The 19079-nt window shown below is 40.4% G+C and overlaps 2 protein-coding genes across 4 annotated transcripts in view; one reads left to right on the top strand and one right to left on the bottom strand.

Moving 5' to 3' along the window:
• scaper (S-phase cyclin A-associated protein in the ER) overlaps window positions 1-12965 on the top strand; it is a 51054-nt gene extending 38089 nt beyond the window's left edge. For all 3 annotated transcript variants that reach the window (XM_088416484.1, XM_088416482.1, XM_088416483.1), the window contains 6 exons: window positions 1411-1566; window positions 2943-3177; window positions 4855-5004; window positions 11208-11399; window positions 12172-12220; window positions 12416-12965. In XM_088416484.1, the coding sequence (XP_088272610.1) occupies window positions 1411-1566; window positions 2943-3177; window positions 4855-5004; window positions 11208-11399; window positions 12172-12220; window positions 12416-12513 (880 nt within the window). In that variant the 3' untranslated portion in view covers window positions 12514-12965. The remainder of the gene's footprint in view (window positions 1-1410; window positions 1567-2942; window positions 3178-4854; window positions 5005-11207; window positions 11400-12171; window positions 12221-12415) is intronic.
• A 2244-nt stretch (window positions 12966-15209) lies between these two features.
• Window positions 15210-18247, bottom strand: isl2a (ISL LIM homeobox 2a). The gene is made up of 6 exons (XM_088417335.1): window positions 18122-18247; window positions 17708-17897; window positions 17362-17624; window positions 16854-17140; window positions 15773-15940; window positions 15210-15571 (listed from the first exon to the last, which is right to left on the bottom strand). Exons 1-6 carry the CDS (start codon window positions 18177-18179, stop codon window positions 15455-15457), a joined length of 1083 nt encoding a protein of 360 aa, XP_088273461.1. The 5' UTR covers window positions 18180-18247; the 3' UTR covers window positions 15210-15454.
• Between the last annotated feature and the right edge of the window lie 832 nt (window positions 18248-19079).

Genomic DNA, 19079 nt, shown 5'->3' with positions numbered 1-19079 from the left:
AGGAAAGGCAGGCCCCATGAAGAAGATGTTGGAAGAGCGCGTCCCTCCCACAAGCCATGATTCATCGTGTCGGAGCAGCTGCAAGGAACCACCGCTCTCATCCACTGACCTAGTCGTAACCTTGGAGACATGGGAGGGCTTGAGAAAAATGGTGTCTTCTCAGTTAATCCCAAGTATGAGCACAGGATTTACTTTACTCAACTGCCTTCTGTAATGTATTAGCAAGTGAAAAAGGAGAAAAGATCAAAACATTTTTAGTTTGGGCTTTGACACTCTTATTATAGCGCACCACATATCACAGGGAAAGCAGCTCACCATTTCCTTTCTGCTTATTACCACATTCTCAGTTTTCCCTACAGTGCTTTTGGCCCTTCGTCATTGTCATAAATGTTTTCGGATCGGGCTCGTACGATGTGGCGCCAAATGGCACATGTAACCACCAAGCAGCTTGTCAAACAGAACTTAAACATTGAACAAACCAGTCAACGTGAGGATGGATCCTTTCAGCCAAAGTCAGTCTGTGAAAGAGGAAGAAGTCAAAACAATTGCAACGGGTTCAAGTGTCAAATGGCCTGCAATGGAATATCGGCATTGTCACCTGTTTTAAGGGGCCCCCAATAGTGACTGACCTGACAGCGAGGTAAAATACATGGACGGAAGTATTGAGTCACCAGGCTGTTATACAAACAGGTTCTTCGCACCAAAGTCGTCCAGACATTTAATTCCCCAAACATCTTTCACAGAATTGGAGTAGAATGGCGTCCGGAATCCCCCCCACCCCCGCGATAAGTGGAAAAACCACAAAGTAGCATCTATGAGTACGTTTTTTAATCTACTCCCACCCAGGAGTTCTATCTATTCCTGCTCTCATTGGTCATTGAGGGCGCGATAGGGGAGGAGCGAAGTTGCGAGGGATTACGACAGATTAAAAAAAAAAGTGTTTTTAAGATGAAATAGGGTCTTAACAAGGCTGACACTGAATTCAAGAACTTGACTCCAAATTACACAATGAGTCCACGGCTGTGATGATGAGCACAAATATTTCTGCAACTGCAAATGGTTGACGACCCCAGGTAAGTACGGTAATTCAGAAATGCAAGCCCTGCAAGGCGCATTGGCCACAACAGCCCTCTAATTACACAATTAGGAATCATTTGTGGCTCAAAGACCACAGGGAAACATGATCATGAGACCTGCCATTGGCAAAGACAAATTGCAGCTCTAATAGTAACAAATATAATCGTAATATAGTGAACTGTTAGCTCTCTTTTGCGGTGATCCGGAAGTATGCTCAACAATGAGGTTCGGGATTTATTTTCTAAGACATAAAACCAGTCTTGGTCCATTTGGGTGAACATTTTGGAGCAGGATCCCGAATCCAAGTTTGTCTTTCTCTTGTGTCCCTTGTAGCTATGTGGTCAACATGGGTTTGATTGACAAGCTGTATGGATGCTTCCTATCTATCCAAAGCCCGGTGGATGAGCACCCCAAGATGTCTGCTTTCCTTCAGCAAGCATCAGCATTGTTGTACAGCATGTGTAAGCTGTGCTTTGTCGTAACTGGACGGTAAGTGTTTTTAATTTCCCCATTCAAAATGTTTAGTGGCGTCATCCTTATCCGTATATATGTAGCATTTTCCCCCCCCCAATGTACATCCAATACCGCACATATCACACACAACACTTTACATCTCAGTTCTAAAGACCAAAAGTTGAGTGTGTGTCAATTCATGATCACTAAGGACGTCTACAATCAGCCGGCGGATCGTTTCCTCCAGCCAGTTAGCTAAGCTGTCTTTACTGCCGATAGAGATAGGCATCTACTTGACCCAGCTCTCTGTCACTCACCATAAACCTTAGCTTGCAGCTCGGGGGGAGCCCACCCACATGTGCGACGGTGACCTCCCCTAAAGAGAGGTTCAGTGGTGCTGCTGACAGAGGCTAAGCATACAGTCACACTAGTGGACATCAGCGCCAAGGTTCTTCACTTGAAAGCAACACTGCCCACAGTAGCTTTGATGTCACACATTACCGGGGAATGCACTTAATGCATTTTGTTCTGCTAAATATTGATATCAAATAGCATTATTAGCTTAAGATTTTTTCCATGACTGCTTCATTTCAGTGCCAAGGAACAGAATGATTATGTTGTCAGCCCCCTTAGCAGGTGGTAAGAAGATTAAAAGTACATCAGTCATTTCCCCCCAAATTGAGAGCTTTCAATTATACGTATATTGCAAAAAACATCTTTTTTTATTCTGTTCTTCAATGGCTACTTTGTTCTGCGGTTAAAAAAATAAATAAATCCTCATTTACCATTCCGGTATCCAACAGGCCCGATTGTTCCGTCTCTGCGTCATGTAAGAGAATGTTCAGTGGCCATGTAGGATATTTAGTCCATGCCAGTTGCTGTGTCTGGGGATTATAATGGCATTAGGAGACTGTGTTCAAGCGTCGCCGCATACTTCGCACAGGGCCTGTTGGCTAACATCAAGTATCAGCACGCACCGCGGGTTCATTTCAGAGGTCACACACCCTCCACTGTGCATGACTGCAAATCACGGTCGTTGCTGTTGAGACCTTTTTGCAGTACTGACTTGAGGTGGTGACAAAAGGCGACCGAATTTTTAGGCAAAAAAATTATGCAATGTTTATCAGATGTCTGTGTGTGAATGACACTGTAATGTGATTTCACATCAGTCGTTCTAAATTAAATTCTGAAAAGCTTTCTAGTTATAAGAGCGGCATCTTGTTGACTCAAGATCCATCACCTAGTCGGACAGCTCATTATGTGTTGCTATTTTGAAGTCATAGCCACATGCGCAATTTTTTTGTTGTTTTTTTAAATGAGCTGCGGACAGAGTGATCCGGGAGATCCAGTTTTATCTTCATTTGGCTTCCTTTCTATTATCGATCCTGCTTTTTCCATCTCCTCCTCCTCAGCGGGTCCAGTATATTTGACAACAAACGTCAGGACCCGACCGGACTGACGGCCCTGCTGCAGTCGACAGACCTGGTGGGAGTGGTGCACACGCTGTATTCCATCCTGCTGCACAGCTTCTCGCCAGAGTCCTCCACTAAGAGCCAGGAGCCGTACAGCTCAGGGGTCATCCAGGTGGCTTTGCAAGGCATCCGCTTCCTCAACAGTTTTGCCCTGCTTGACCTCTCTGCGTTCCAGGTATCAACAATCATTTTCTTTAAACAAAGAAAAACTATATTGGTATCAATAGGGAAAAACTGTTTCATTTTGTTTTTTCCAAGTGATATTGTTCTTGCATTTAAATAAAAAGCCAGAGGAAGACGAAAGCACCGTGGTCTCGGCTAACCTAATAACCATTAAAAACAATGTCAGCACTTAACCAGTGAAATAAAGACAACTACAAATATTTATCCTTCCTTGATCAAATAAATCCGTACTCTTAATCCAATTGACGCTGGGTGCAGTCTTAATGTCTAGTAGAGGTGGAGTTTCTCTCCTCAGGACAAAAGCAACCTACGGATATAAACACAGATGACCTCTGACCTGAGGTCTGTTGTCAGGATTGATTAGATTCCGGTGGGTCAGCGGTTTGGATTAGCGCAGTAAACGTACGTTACACAGTCTCAAAAAAGGCGACAGCACCGCTGTGCCGTGTAGCTTGTTATTTATTATTTATTAATTACTCTGCGCCGATGTCTTTAACTCAGGTGTCCTTGGCCTTTTTTGTGTTATGAGTTTGGTATCCAGTCCTATCGCAAGTTTTCTTGTGGTTATTCATATGCAAAAATGTATCCCAAAGCAAAAATCATCATCTTAACACATGTATAAATAATTTTGTGTGGAGTGTGACTTATAAGAAACATTTCAAACACACATGCATAAACATTGTTCAGTCTACTCTTGAGCCGCAACAATTCATCGAAAAGTAATCGATTATCAAATTGATCAAAACTTTTTTTGATAATCCATTTACCGTGTTGAGACTTGGTTTAATTTAAAAGCGTCCCACCAGAAAATATTCTGTTTCTGTAGTTCTCCATATAAGCAGATTTAATATCTTTGTGTTGAATCAAAATTAAACTTTTGCAGCATATACTTTCAGGGGGGAAAATAATTTAAATATTTGCCCTTTTTCCGCCATTCTGGCCCAAACTAGCAACTGAATATTAATTTACTAGTGTTATTGCTATGTTAGTTTGAATAATGTCCTGTTTGTTAGTTGCAGAATCTTTAGTTGCAGCCCTGTTCTACTTAATAGTTTTGGTTGTCCTTATTGCTTAAAATCTTGCTATACAAAGAAATGATTTTGGAAATGGAAGCTTGCAATGGAAGCTTTCTGCAAGCTTGTCGCCACCTATTACCCACAATGGGCTTGCTGCATGACAATCACACGTAACAATAAACTCGTTTTTTAACTCATTTTGGGTAGTTTGTGGGCTTACTCTATTTCCTGATGCAATATGTGACTGAAACAATTTGATTTGGGCAGATTTGGGCGCCTGATCGTCACAAATAAAACCCGCCTCCTGTGACTTGTCTTGTGATCAATTTAACTTCAAGCGTAACCTGCAGAGCCTTACAATATGTTTAGCGTCAAAGGAATAATGTTTATAAATTTTACAATGCTCAAACTCTCGAATGGAGTTGAGATGATCTTTTAGTGCTCCATCACACTGACATGTTTGATAAATACTGTCAGCAAAGCGTTCCTCTGGTCTCATTTCTCTGTAGTTTTTGGGGATGTTTTATGGCATTCAACCTGCATGCGTGCTTTCTACCGAGCACGTTCCCACGAACAACGCATATAAAATGTTTTATTACTTTGCTTTGTTGTTCCGTCAAGAGCTTTTGGTCAAATCTCGTGCAATGTCTCAGACTGTTCTAGGAGCCGAGGGTTTGTCGCTCGCTTTCCGCCACATCGTCAGCTCACTGCTGTGGTACTGCACCCAACATTCGGCCGAAGAGCTGCTCCACGAAGTTATCATCTGTGTGGGATACTTCACTGTCAATCACCCGGACAACCAGGTAAATGAACAGTAAAAAAAAATATGTGCCTTCTAACTTTGATAATACGTGCCCGTTCAAATTGAATGCTCGTGTTTTGAAATAGTTTATTATTTGGGTGTTTGCAGTGCTGCATCCTACTGAGCTGTTCCTAATGATTTTTTTGTGTCATTTAGCTTCAAAGTTAATATTAGTACAATAAACAAAATTGCAATTTTTTTTCTAATTTCAGTCGCCTTGTGCATTTTAAACGGTAGCTAACAGACTTTCAAATTTACGTATTTTTGCTGGTTCGCCCATTATCGTTTGTCAGCATCCAGGGCCACCTTCCGCCATTTTCTTCTAGAAAGTAAAAACCGTAATCGTCAGCTCGTTTGTCCCAGTCCGTAATTTAATTCTACTCAGGCTTCCGTCATCACTTTAGCAGCAAAAGAGGCGTCCGTCTATTATGGACTGCCAACCTATGCTAACTGGTGAATGTTTGAAGACTACAAATTCAAACATGTATATAATAAGAAACGGGATTTTTGATTTTCTCATAGCGTGTTTGTGTGTGTGTGTGTGTGTGTGTGTGTGTGTGTGTGTGTGTGTGTGTTTATATATATATATATATATATATATATATATATATATATATATATATATATATAGCACGTTTAAAGAGTCATTTCATTGCAACTCCCCATTCGAGTGTCTTGTGTTCTTCTATCCTTATATCCACTTAAGGGACAGTGATGCGCACAAGCAGATCTGGCTCCCGTGTAATTGGCCGTCATGCATGGCCCATCTACCAGGCCCCTGATCAGCTACACTCTGCTGCACTCTGATTTTGTTAAATCCGACTCGCACAGACAGCCCGCCTCTAACGTCTGACACACCATTGATGTCCTCTTCGTAATTTATAGGCTGATTACTGATTCTTGTTAGCCAGATTTTTCTCTTTAATTTAAAGCCACCCCCACCACTGTACGACATCATTAGCCTTTCCCTTTTAATTATTGTAATGCACAGAATCCGCGAGTCAATTTGCATTTCATATTGAATAATCGAATGTGGGGTGGCGATCACGTCACGTGACCGACAGATTATTTGTCTCTGTGTGCACATAAATTTGTTAGCATCCACAGCCATGCATTACCCCATTTGCTAAAACAAAATTTGCCTTCCTAATTCGGTATAAAATCGTTAGTTCGTGATCTGTGTGCTCTCTGTTAAAAGGTTATGAGAATGAATAACTTATTTGAATTTTTGGTCGATCACATTGGACCCTAGGTCATTTGGTTTCCAATTTCCCACACAACTAGCTAACGGGGAATGAGTTTTGCCAGCGGTCCTGTTGTGGGAACTCGTCTATGGAGTTCCGCACCAAGACGGATGGCGTCTCGGAGAATATTCAGAGCAGCTTGAGCTTTTCTTCAGCTAATGCGAGTACTGGCACAGCAAAAAAGCAAACGGAGCCCGGGCCCGTGCGGTCGCCGCCGCTGCCGATTCGATGTCAGCGCACCGGCTTTTGTTTATATGCCCGCTCTCCAAATGAAGCCGCTCATAAAAAAGCTGAACTTTGAAGTATGCGTCCCCGCTCAAGGGGCATGAATAATTCACTTTGTCAGACAAAAAGCCATCGCGGGAGGGAGCAACATATGTAGCCTTGCTCATAGGGGCCACCGAGCCATGTAGCCATATGTTTCATTGTCTGTCAAGCACGTCTGTGGAAATATTACCGAGCGAGGCAGAAGAAAAACAAACGTACGTGATAGCTGACAATTAAAACTGCACTTCCTCTTGTCCCGTATAGAAATATGCGCACATAATCTCCTACTCTGATTCATTTGTGACTCATCCATTAGGTTGAGCTGTGGAATCTTTGAACTGGCGGAACCGTTATTGGAACCTGACGACATGTTAACCCATCTGAATTCTGCTTGCTTGTTTTGTGTGTAAATCTATCTAAAGGGTTAATTTCAGAGCGCTTTGATTTGATTTATGAATGAGGTGACATTAGGTCTTGATCGATTGAAAGGTTGAAATCAAGTTGCAGTGCAGTTCTGTGTGTGTGTGTGTGTATATATATATATATATATATATATATATATATATATATATACACACACACACACCCAACAGAAATCAGCAACGGCCTAAAACAAATTCCACTTAATTCGGGCCCTCGTTATTACCTGGTACTAGCAAGAATCTCACGAGGTCTAAATCCTCTTCGCCAAGTATCCCACACACATCTCCCGAGCGGAGCCTTATCTGCGGGGGTCATCCTTCTTCCTCCCATTCCCTCAGAGGGCGTTTCCTCTGCCCTCCAGGCCCGAGCATGATCTTTAGGCCTGTAATTCCTGCTAACCCGATGTTGAAACGCTCCCTTCAGCGGCGCATTACCGCCGAGACAAGCGAGCCCCGGCTGCCCGCGGGCTAAGTGCAGCTCCCGCAGACCGTAGGGAGCCGGCGGCAGGGAATGTTACACTCTGCATCACCCGGCAGAGTAAACAGAGGCACTCAAAAGCAGACGGACACTCTCTCCGCCGACTGGCAGCAAAGCGCACGATTGTTCTGTGATTTACACTCAGCTTCAGGGGTGAACTCGGGTCGAAAGGGCTTACTGAAGCCGAGGACATTTTTTTTTTTTTACCCCGTTTGAAGAGCGGGGATTGGGTTTGTCTCAAACGCTGTCATCAGTGTCATTCCACAGTAGGATTATCATCAGGGAGATCTGGGATGGGACGGCGGCGTCAGAGATATTCATTTTATTGAGTAAACACTCGGCTCTGTGGGTTCTTTTCAGACAGATGACAATTAACCCTAAAGTCAAGTTGGAGTGTCTATGTCAATGTCTGCATTGCTGGAATTGGCTTGTCTCAAGGTAGTTTGCATAGGAGCTGACGCGTGTCTGGATAAACGCTTGTAAACAGTCACTTGACCAACTTGGCTTTGTTTGTTGTTTTTGTGGCGCTGCCATCTCGGCTTATCACTTTTACGCTCCGCGTTATTGTTCCTGTGACATTGTTAGGAGGCTTTTCAGACGCATTGATTAATGAAGAAGATTGTCTCTCCTCTTTGTTTATGACATCACAACCCGCTAATTAGATTCCATGGAGCACATTGTCGAGTGAATTGCTACAATCCAAGCTATATTTTGTGAAAAAAAGATTGACGCAAAAGATATACATCAAATGTTTTTCATAGTAACCAAGTTTCTACTTGCCCCCTCTCCAAAGTCTGTGTGCGTTCTGGAACATTAACTTTAGCACACTCTTTGTTGTCATTGTGGACAGTGAGGAAGTTATGTCATGGAAGCGTCATAAAACTGGACGCTCTAATAACGCAATGTCTCTCAGCTTAAGAAAGACCAGAGCAGCAAAGCCATTTTTTTTCTTCCCGCAGTCGCTGTGTTCACACTGGCCAGATCCCTTGATGGGTTTTTATGATGTCACAATTTACTCTTGAGCTACTCTGACTGGGTTGGGAAAAGGAGCACCAAAGTTTCGTATTCCATTCAGGCCAGATAAAACTGAGCAGGAAATAAAACTGTCATCATCATAACATCATACCCACCTGGCATTTCATTCATTCATTTGACCAGCTTCAAAAGAAACAGGCAGTATTTTTTTTTTAACTTTTGTCCCAAAATTTCCAAGGATTTAAATTAAACAATTGATTTGTCTGTCCTATGTATTCAATCCCATTAATGATTCCTATAGCTTTTGTCTTTAGATTAAAAAAAGATTTTATGTCTATTGACCCACTTCCCAATGTCACATACACCACAACCACCAAATTAAAAAAAAATCAGTTGCTGATTAAGTACTGTATCAAACTAGTTAATAATGCTTCTCCTACTCTGGCACAAGACTACGCATGTGGTGCATTCAACTGCCATCGGTCGTCGTCAATGCATTAAAAATTAGTAACAGTAAATGTCTAATCAATATGGACTTCCTATCAATCTATAAAATCGGACTTGTAACAAGATAAATGATGGGGGGGAAATGACTTGACTTAATAAGTAATAAATGTTCCATCTAGTCCCTAGTATACAATACTTAAGTAATTAGGCTTCTGTCTTCCTTTCTAGTGCTTGCTGTCAATGAATTAAAAATATAAAATAATCCTGTTTTTTTTATTTAATTATTATAGCATTTACCAAAAAAAAAAAAAAAACACTGGAGCACATTTAATTAAGTCAAACAAGTTTTAAAACACTGAAGAAAAATAATATTCCAAGCCATAATATGTAGCTTTATCTCATTCATTTTTACAGACCTTTCAAGGACGCTTTGTGCGATGTTACATTCCGTCCCTGAAGTTGATTGGCTGCCGTGAGGGGATGTGTAAAGAAAGTAAAAATGGCCAAGCATTTACATCTTCAATTTCGGCCAAATAAATAGATCGTTTTTGTGCATCCACCATAATAATGACTTATAAGTTATTTAAAATGATTTGACGATAAACTTGCATGTTAACTACCTCAAACGTAGTCGCCACTTTTGTCTTCGGGCGGCGATCCGGCTTGCAATTTAGGATAGAATGAAAAGTATCACAAATACGCCAAACTGAAAATAAGCGGCCCCGCTTCTGAAAAGTTTTTTTCCCATTAGTGGATGAATTTGACCAGTGAGTCGCACATTCCTGGGTGAAAACCTCTTATTGAATTAGAGAACTCTTAAACTCTGCGTACACGAAACCGGGTAGATTTTCATGCATTCATTCCATCATATATGATAAATCCCTTTTTTTTTTTCAATTAAAGCTGAAAGTCTACGATTTGATTTCATATCCATTTTTTGGCACATCGCAGAGCAATCCTAAAAGTCACTGCCCAAATCATTGTGGATGCGAACGTACCTTTGGACATAAAGCCAGCTTTTGCCAAGTTTACAATACGCGCCGTCAAGCGTGATGTGCTCCTCGCATCGGACAGAACACTTGTTATTACACCTTCTGGGTTTGACGCGTCTTGCTTGGCTTCTGTAAACAAGCGGCGGGCGATAAGAAAAGGGCTGCTCTATGTCTCCTTGAAGGTGTCCGCACAGGGCAGGCCCTGAGAAGCTTCACCTTTGCCTGATAAAAGTGATGAATTATCACTTTGTTTATGCTTCTGCGCAAACTGGCTGTGGACTATCAAAGAGAAGCGTATTTTTAGAGTCTTGTAAATCAAAGAGGTTTTATGACACAGCGACCTGACGCTGTTCTTTACTTTTGGACCCGAACTTGTATCGCGCCGCTGCATTTTGTTCCGCCACGCCCTTCCAAGCCCTACCCAGCCACGTTTTTTTTTGTTTGTTTTTTTACAGTAAAAAACAAAGGGGGAAAATGAAAAATTAAGCTTCTTTTTTTTTTTTCAAAACTCCCACCCAAAGCGTTTCAGTCACAAGTGTACAAACCTTTGCGCTAACTGGCCAATTTGAAAACAGACAGATGGACCGGGTCATTCAAAGTTTTTCTATATTAAATCGGGCTTGGTTATGTTTTTCCCCCCAGTCGTTATGAAGGAGTGCAGTTTTAATTTATATGAATTGAAGTACAAAGAAAACAATTCCAAATGTTTGATTTATTCCAAATGAAATCCTGTGAAAGATGTTCAAACATTAACATAGGCTGATTTTGAAATGAATTTGAACATAAACCTATCATTCATAACTTGCCCACATGCCACAATTATTAATGACGGATTTTTTATTTTTGGATGGGGGGGTTAGATTGACTCTGATTCGTCAACACTGTCAACACCGCATCATCACATCTCCATGGCTATGTATTATATATTGAGGTTATATTTATTACTTTTTTTTTTCATATAACTAACAAACCTAAAACTTATTTGGTTTCACTTTTTCCTTGATAATGTTTGAGCGCCATAGTTATGCGTTAATCAAATTAATTAGATTTTTGGGAAATTTGTCATCACTGAACAGCACACGATTTTTTTTTTTTTTTTGGTGTGCAATGAAATACAAAAAATTACTGCATGACAGTAAAACTATGTGTGTATATATATATATATATATATATATATATATATATATATATATATATATATATATATATATATATATATATATATATATATATAAATATATAAATATATAAATATTATATATAATAATAATATATAAATAATATAAATAATATATAAATAAATGAAATATGCATTTTTGGTCATAGTTCATCATATAATATTTGAAAACAATATTAACAAGAAGAAAATGTTATGGCAGGCGATCGTGCAGTCCGGACGTCAGCCCAGCGTGCTGCAGAAACTGTGCCAGCTGCCCTTCCAGTATTTCAGCCACCCGCGCCTCATCCGCGTGCTCTTCCCCTCGCTCATCTCGGCGTGCTACAACAACGGGCCCAACAAGGTCATCCTGCAGCAGGAGATGAGCTGCGTGCTGCTCGCCACCTTCATCCAGGTAAAAAAAAAAAAACTCATCCCATTGTTTAACATGTGAGCGTAAGCTCCCGTATCATCAAAATTCCAGAATGTTGATTAACAAGCGCTCCACACGAGCGCCGGTCAATGTGTAACAAGTGCGCTTTTCACGAAGACGAATGGCTTCCTCAGCTGGTGGATTTAGGCTGCCGCCGCTCGGGCTCCCGTTATCGCAATGCACGCCGTCTCGTTCTTGCATTCCACTCTGGCTTCTGACTTACTGTGCAGCCAAAAGTCTCGGGACACCTGGCCAGTAGACCTGATGCGCACATGGCATGATTGGGAACGAATAGCTCAGAATCCGAGACTCTCCGCGCTTTGCTTTTTAGCTGCAACTTTATATGAAATCAAAAATAAAAGTATACTGTATTGTCCCTGACGAAATTTGGTCAAGTTCAGATTTTTCTCAATAAATTCAGAAGCCTTTGAAAAAAAATGCAAATTAAATCACAAGCTTGACCAAAAAAAAAATGTCATTCAGAAATACGCTGCTTTCTATTGATCACTCCCTACTTGGACCTTTTCTTTTTCCAATATAATTTGGGTCCAAAATGTCTCCATAAAGTGGGAATCCTACAATTTTTGTCTGTCTTGATCCAATATTTAAGGAAAGACTTCTGCAACGCCTGATTAATGAATTAGCCAGTCCCTACATTCACCCCAATTGAGTTAATTGCCACCTTGACTTGAATGGATTGTCGAAGTGCTAACATTATTAAAACAAACTTCTTTTTTTTCCCATGAATCCACAGGATTGCGCAACAAGTGAGAAACAATGCGACAGCAAAACCAAGCAGAATGGTAAGTGTCACACATTCAACTTCATATTCCCCCAATACAAGACACTTCTTGCTTTATGTGATGTCCACTTATTGGAGTCGTGAATACAGTTCATAAATTTAAGAAAAGTGCTTTAATGTCATAAATATGGGAGAAGTGAAAAGGAAGCCTATCTCTCCCGTTTTCTCACCCGTGTGTCCCACCTTTCACACGCAGCACTCCAGCAGTTGGATTACGGCGAGTTGGCCAACCGCTTCCCTCGAGACCAGTGGGACCCGGCTCTGCACTTTTTTCTCCAAAAGCAAGAAGAGTGATGGAAGGAAGGGCAGCTTTGGAAAATTACTAACGCACCAACCATTCACCTGACCTGAGACTGAGCGAATGAAAGCTTCCAAAATTGGTGTTTCGAAAAAGAAAGTGGAAGTCTTATTCTGCATTGGGGCACCTGCTGCAAAAGCAGACTGATGTGCACTGAAATATCTTGTTTGTATTTTGCAATTAAAGAGCAACAAAAGTTTGTTTCTGTTCTGGAAACGTAATTAAATTATTCCTTTTGTCCTGTTTTGTACTCATCTTTTGCCAGTTATGACATCCGCTATTTGCAAATGTATTTAGAACAGTTTTTCAGCTGGCATGGAGGTTGTTGGGGTTTTTTTTGTAAGAAGGCAAAACACTAATCATACTGTTATTGCACAGAATAATTATTTATGTTCATGTCACCATAGTTCATGTAAATGTACATAATAAAAGTTCTCCTTTGCTCAGATTTTATGTTTTGTTTTGTTTGTCACCAGGTTGCAGATAATGTTATGTTTAGCTAATGAAAACTACTTTGCATTCAATTTTCTGATTGCCCTATTTGTTGACTTGGGGTTGAAAACAAAATGTGCTCAATTTTGAGGAGCAGTGCTTGAATAACGTTCTGCTGAAGAGCTGTGACTAAAAAGTGGCTGAGAAACCAACAATGGAAAATATATGAAGAAACTGACTTAGTAGTCCGTTATACTGTGAAAAAAAACGTTAAATGAAAATATCTCGTTGCTGTTTGACTTGTAGAATGGCTAAATAAAAAAGACTCAAAAAACGTCAAATTGAAGATCTGAGCCTCAAATTGGATTTCCCTCCTTTGATGTTGACGCAGTAATGCCTTCTCCCCTAATCGTTGCATCCATGATGTATGTCCACACGCTTGTCGGCCCTTGAAGGAGTCTCCGTTTCCTGGCGCTGATAAAAGCGGAACCTCCCAGACAAATTGTTAAGGTGTCTTGTGTCAGGCCCTCTTTGACCCGCTTGCTCTGTCTTGTCCAGCGGCTGTTTGCCATGCAGCATTCCTACTGGAAGGAAAATAAACTCAAGGCACGCCGAGATGCGGCCTGGATGGAGTACGCCCCTGCCTCTCGAGCATCCCCCACCCTCTCACGCAAAAATCGTCTTGTGGACCTGCATTAAACAGGACCCCCGCCCCACGCAAAAAGTTCAGGCGTCAGCCGGTTTTAAAGCGTACGAGGTGTTTAAAAAAAAGATTATTGTAACTATTCGAGACTGGTAAAATAGCAGTATTTTTTTAATCGTGTATTTAAAAAAATGTGTGTATGAGGGGGCGATTGTGTATAGCAGCGTATTTTTAAGCAAGGCTTTAAAACGGTGGATAGATATAAACGTTCTAAACATCGGTGGCGCCCTGGTGTAAATCTTGATTTGGTGCTCGAATAATTTGGTTTCGATTCCCTCCACTGCTTTGTTTTGCTTTTTTTAATGCGGAAAAAATTACATTGGCAGGCAAGATTTTTTTTTTCAGCACTAGTTTGAAACCCTAACCTGAGTTTGTAAGGCTAATTTAAAAACCCGCACCCTTCAAAACCCTAGATGTGATTTGTTACCCTGGATTGAAACCCCAACCCCAGTTTAAAACCCTAACCCTGATTGAAACCAGTGTACCAAATTTAGAAACTGAGACCCTATTGAAGATAAAACCTTAACTATCATTTGAAACGCTAACTAGTTTGAAACCCCATTTAGAAAGCCCCACCCTAGTTTGAAACCCTAACCCCGTTTGAAACTCGTAGTACCTAATTTAGAAACGAGACCTATTGAAATTGTGGATTAAAACCCTAACCATCATTTGAAACGCTAACTACTTTGAAACCCTATTTAGAAGGCCCGAGCCTCGTTTGAAATCCTAATCCCCGTTTGAAGCCTTATTTTGAAACCCTAAAATGTGTTAAAAACCCTACTCTGGGACCCTAAACCAAGTTTAAAACCTTAAATTGAATCATTTGTAGCGTGGATGGTTTTACCGTTTCAAAGCAAGGGTTTTATAGTGAGGGTTCGAACAAACTCGGGTTTTATTTTTAAAAGTGAATGGGAAGAGTTTAGATAAGGTTTCACAAGGGTTCCAAAGCAAGGGTTCCTATTTGGGGTTTTAGGGTTAGGCTTCAAACAGGTGTCAATGGGTTTAAAACTTGGGATATGCTTTCAAAATTATTGGAGTTTCAAACTAGTTCGGTTTTCAAATCGAGGGTTTTTCCATTTTATGTGGCATTTAAGGGGTTTCGCCATGTTTACAATGAACCCAAGAAATTTGGTGACTCATTTGTTGATTTCTTGTGAATTTATTTTAAAATGTATTATTAACATTTTTAAATTTTGTTTTTGCATTTTATATACGAACAAACATTTTAAAATTAATTTCCTTGCTTTTTCTTTAAATAAAACCTGTTCTCAATTTGAATTTGGACTCGTTGTAGCCTCTACTTTTTGATCATTTTTTTAACCAACAAATTCGTTTACTTAGTAGCCCTTTATGTGCATTTTTTTAACGTGAGATGTCTTTGAGGCTGTCTCTGCTTTTTACAAGTGAAGAATTTTTGTGTGTCCATTTTGACAAATGCAATACAGATCTATTCCCCGAGATAGATAAATGTATACACCCAACTAAGCAATGAATTAGAACCATCATTTTATTGGTAAGATTGGCTATGTCGTCATAACAATAAATAATAATAACTTATTTGTCCGCGCATATAATATAGCGATACCATGCACGTCCACACATTATTCTGGCTTCCCATGTTTGTCCACTAGTTCGAATCCCACAGACCGCGTCCACTTCCATTGTGCCCTTGAGCAAAAAAAAAACAAAACAAAAAGGGCTTCTTGAGCATCCTCTCGAATAAATCCATGAGCAGCATCCGGGGATTAGTTTTTTTTTTTTCTGGAGGGTGAAAACTTGGCGTCCGCTGACCGCCGAGGTCCTCACGTGTCCACCGGACTCGGTACCATGCTGTTCGGCGTATCCGGAAGCTGAGACGACAGCGAGGTGACGTCACTAGCCGACGAGTTTCCCAACGAGCCCGACTCGGAAAAAGCCATCTGGAACAACAGCACATTTTTTTGTGTGTGTTTGTGATTTTTTTATTTGCCTTTTTCAAATCTCGTTGAGGATCATTTATGGCAATATCATATTTCTATATTGATAATATCGTTGGTCAATTTAAGCAGCTCTTTGCTTGATTGTGATCTCAAAGCTCTTCAGGTGTACCTAATAAAGCGACTCGCCGCTGCGTTTCTTACCAATTGTTGGAAGGCCGGCTGGTCCAGGTCGCTCTGCAGGGCGAAGTCACTGAGGCTCTTCCAGGGCGCTTGGTAGGTTTGCACCTCCACCGAGTTGGCCTGCACGGTGCTGTCGTGGCGGATGGGGCTGCCCGCCACCAGGGGCGTTCCCGTCAGGCCCTGCAGGTTCTGCGTGCAAAGTCAAGGAAGAAAAATACCAGTGATGAAATGATATTTAACTGCTTGTTTATTGATGACATGATATCTAACTGTGCTTATTTTAAGGCCTTAAAGCGCCATGTATGTTGTATACGTTCTACAAGGCATAAGAAACACATTTAGTAACCTTTCACATTTATTTCATTTGATATCAAAGTCCAAATCGCAGCGTCAATATTATTGAATGTCCTCATGTGTATACAAGATGGAGAAGAAAATTCTTTCCCGTATGAAACACATCTTTGGGGGTGGATTCTATTCATGTTGCTAAATTATTGACATTTATGGGTATAATAAAGAAATTCCCCACAAAACAATTTTCTGTTGTTTTTCTTTACATGAACGAATTGAGGAACAATTCTTTCTGTAAACGTTCATTAAACAAAATATGTGTTTTGTGAGCAAAACTTCAAATATTTCGTTGTACTGCCCAACTTGATGCATTGAAATTGTTCTCATTTTGCAGTGCAACCCCGCGTTTTAATAACGTAATATGAGTACACAGTAAAGACAGTCAAAATTTAGAAATAAAAAATCGTTTATAGATTCACAGAGCGAAAATTCAAGCGTTGCACAACAAAGCGCGTTGTTGCAAAGAACGAATACAAATGTGAAAAAATACTTTCTAAACAATAGGTAACATGCCTGTTTGTCAACTATTGTAAGATTTTACATATTTAATTAATTTCAAATGTTATTATTAAAAATGCTCAGCTCAAACTGGAATAGTTAATGTTTACTTTATGACACTAATTGTTGTATCAAGCCGATATTAATAACTGTAATGCAGTGAGTCGATATTCAAGCAACAAATTCGTTCAATTTTTTTTTTGTACATACACTGATTATTGATTCACGTCGAATTAAAAGTGAAACAACTGACCGTTTTGTCGCAGTGTTGCTGCTGCTGGAGCTGCTTCATCAGGATGGACTTCTTCTTGTCTTTGCATCGCTTGTTCTGGAACCAGACCCGGATGACCCTGGGACTCAAGCCGGTCATCTCCACCAACTGCTCCTTCATCAGCGCGTCGGGCCTCGGGTTAGCGTTGTAACACGTCCGCAGCGTGTGCAGCTGCTTCTCGTTCAGTACCGTCCGGACCCGGGTGGTCTTCTCCGACTGCTTGTGGATGTGGTTCCGGTGGTGAGGTGGGTGCCGAACGGAGACTGAATCTAAGAAACGAAAAATAAAGTGTCCGAAAATGCAGATGACGCAGAAAATAGATATTATATTAGGTTGTTAAAATTAAATATCGATTTTTTCCAAGCTAGTTCGGTTTGACAAATTTTCAAACCAAAGTGCATATCTGGAATGTAGTGCATTTAAATAATAATAATAATAATAATAATAATAATAATAATAATAATAATAATAATAATAATAATAATAATACCTGCAGGGATGTGCAGGGTCCTGGCGTGAATGCTCCCGGGGCTCAGTGGGCTACCCGCAGAGGTTCGATCCAGCAACAGGGCATAGTCGGCCCGACACAGCAGCTCGTCATCCCGTACCGAGAACTCGTCCCCGGGCAGGAGATGTCGACTACACACGGAGCACCGGAAACACTCCATGTGATACACACTTTCCCGAGCTCTCATCACCAGGTCGCTGCTGCAGAACCCCGTGTTGCATTTTGCGCATTTTATGCCAAATAACCTTCAAAAAGACCACATATCAGTGAAGTTTATTTTTTTTTAAATGTATATAAATATGTGTGTGTTTGTGTAATTCCGTTCTACCTGACATAATCTCTTTTACAATAAGTTTTCCCGTCCCGGACGAAGCAAGTGCAGCTCTCGTCCAGGTACTGGCTGCATTCAGCACACTTGAGGCAGGCTGCATGCCATTCCAAGTCCGGGGACACCCTCATGATGTATTGGTCGTGTATCTGACTCCCGCAGCCCACGCACATTGCAATTCCTGATTTCTCTGTAACACGTGGATTGATACATTAATGCCGTCATGTCACGGTCATCATCACCTTGGAGGAAAGTCAGAATTCATTTCATGACTTAGCACGTTTGAAAAAAAAAAAAGAGTCCAAATATTATCAAGAGCAAATTGTCACATTATCAGATTTTTTTATGCATGCTTAGAAAAGAAAGAAACTGCATTCGATTTGTTGGCAAAAAGGGAAGAAATGCAGGTCTTACTTTTGGAAAGATCCCCCATATCATCCAAGAAAGAGGCATTGAGCAGGATGTCCACCATGCGGGAGGAAGAGAGCGTCCCGTCCCTTGGCTGGATCCTTCAACTTGTGTTGGCCGCACGAGAGAGAGACGAGGGCACAAAACAAAGCTCCCCCAACCGGTGACGTCTGCAGACCTCGGACCTCCCGTCTATACAAAAGGGTGCCCATGCAAATAACCTCCTGAAGGCACTGACTTGCCTTTTTTTTTCTTAAAGCCTTGTCATGTTGGAATAACATGTTTGGATATTTTTTTTAAAGGGGCTCCAAAGCTGATATGCAGCAAGCGCATGCTCTGTGTATGTTACGTGCTGGCTAGAAAAAAAAGAACTATGATTGTTATTTATTCCATAATCTTAAAATCATGTTTTTTTGGTTTGAGTTTTTTGAACAAATTGAAAAACGATAAAACGTGGAGTTATTCGGTTTTAGGTATTATGTAGCATAATATTTTATAAGTAATATTTTTTTATTTCACAATTTGTGTATTTTGGGGGACAATCTTATTTGTAAATTACTCATAAAACAATCATTTAAAAAAAGTTTTGTCACTGAGCGCATTTTACTGCACTCTAGAGAGCCCTCTACTGGATGGACATAAAAGTTTTCCTCCACAAAATAGAAAACGACTGATTTTTGTTGCTATAATTTCATATAATTATTTCATATCATATAAATGTACCTTGTGTACACTACAGACAACATTTTAAAAATAGGCAATGGTGTTATGAATGTATTCCTAATCCTCTGGCGAGCAAGTGCATATTTATATCATATACATTTTAGAAAACGTGAAGTTCAACGTTTTAATATTTTTCAAGAAACAATACAGGAACATTCAAATAGCATATTTTTCTTAAGTTCAACCAAAAAAAAAGTTATATATCAGACCAAACTCATAATGTTCATTCATTCTTAGCGTA

The sequence above is a fragment of the Hippichthys cyanospilos genome, chromosome 6, assembly GCF_059441005.1.
Source record: "Hippichthys cyanospilos isolate Australia breed blue-spotted pipefish chromosome 6, RoL_Hcya_1.0, whole genome shotgun sequence".
Taxonomy (NCBI): domain Eukaryota; kingdom Metazoa; phylum Chordata; class Actinopteri; order Syngnathiformes; family Syngnathidae; genus Hippichthys; species Hippichthys cyanospilos.
Note: the sequence above shows the minus strand (reverse complement) of the source record. Positions and strands in the feature narration are given on the sequence as shown.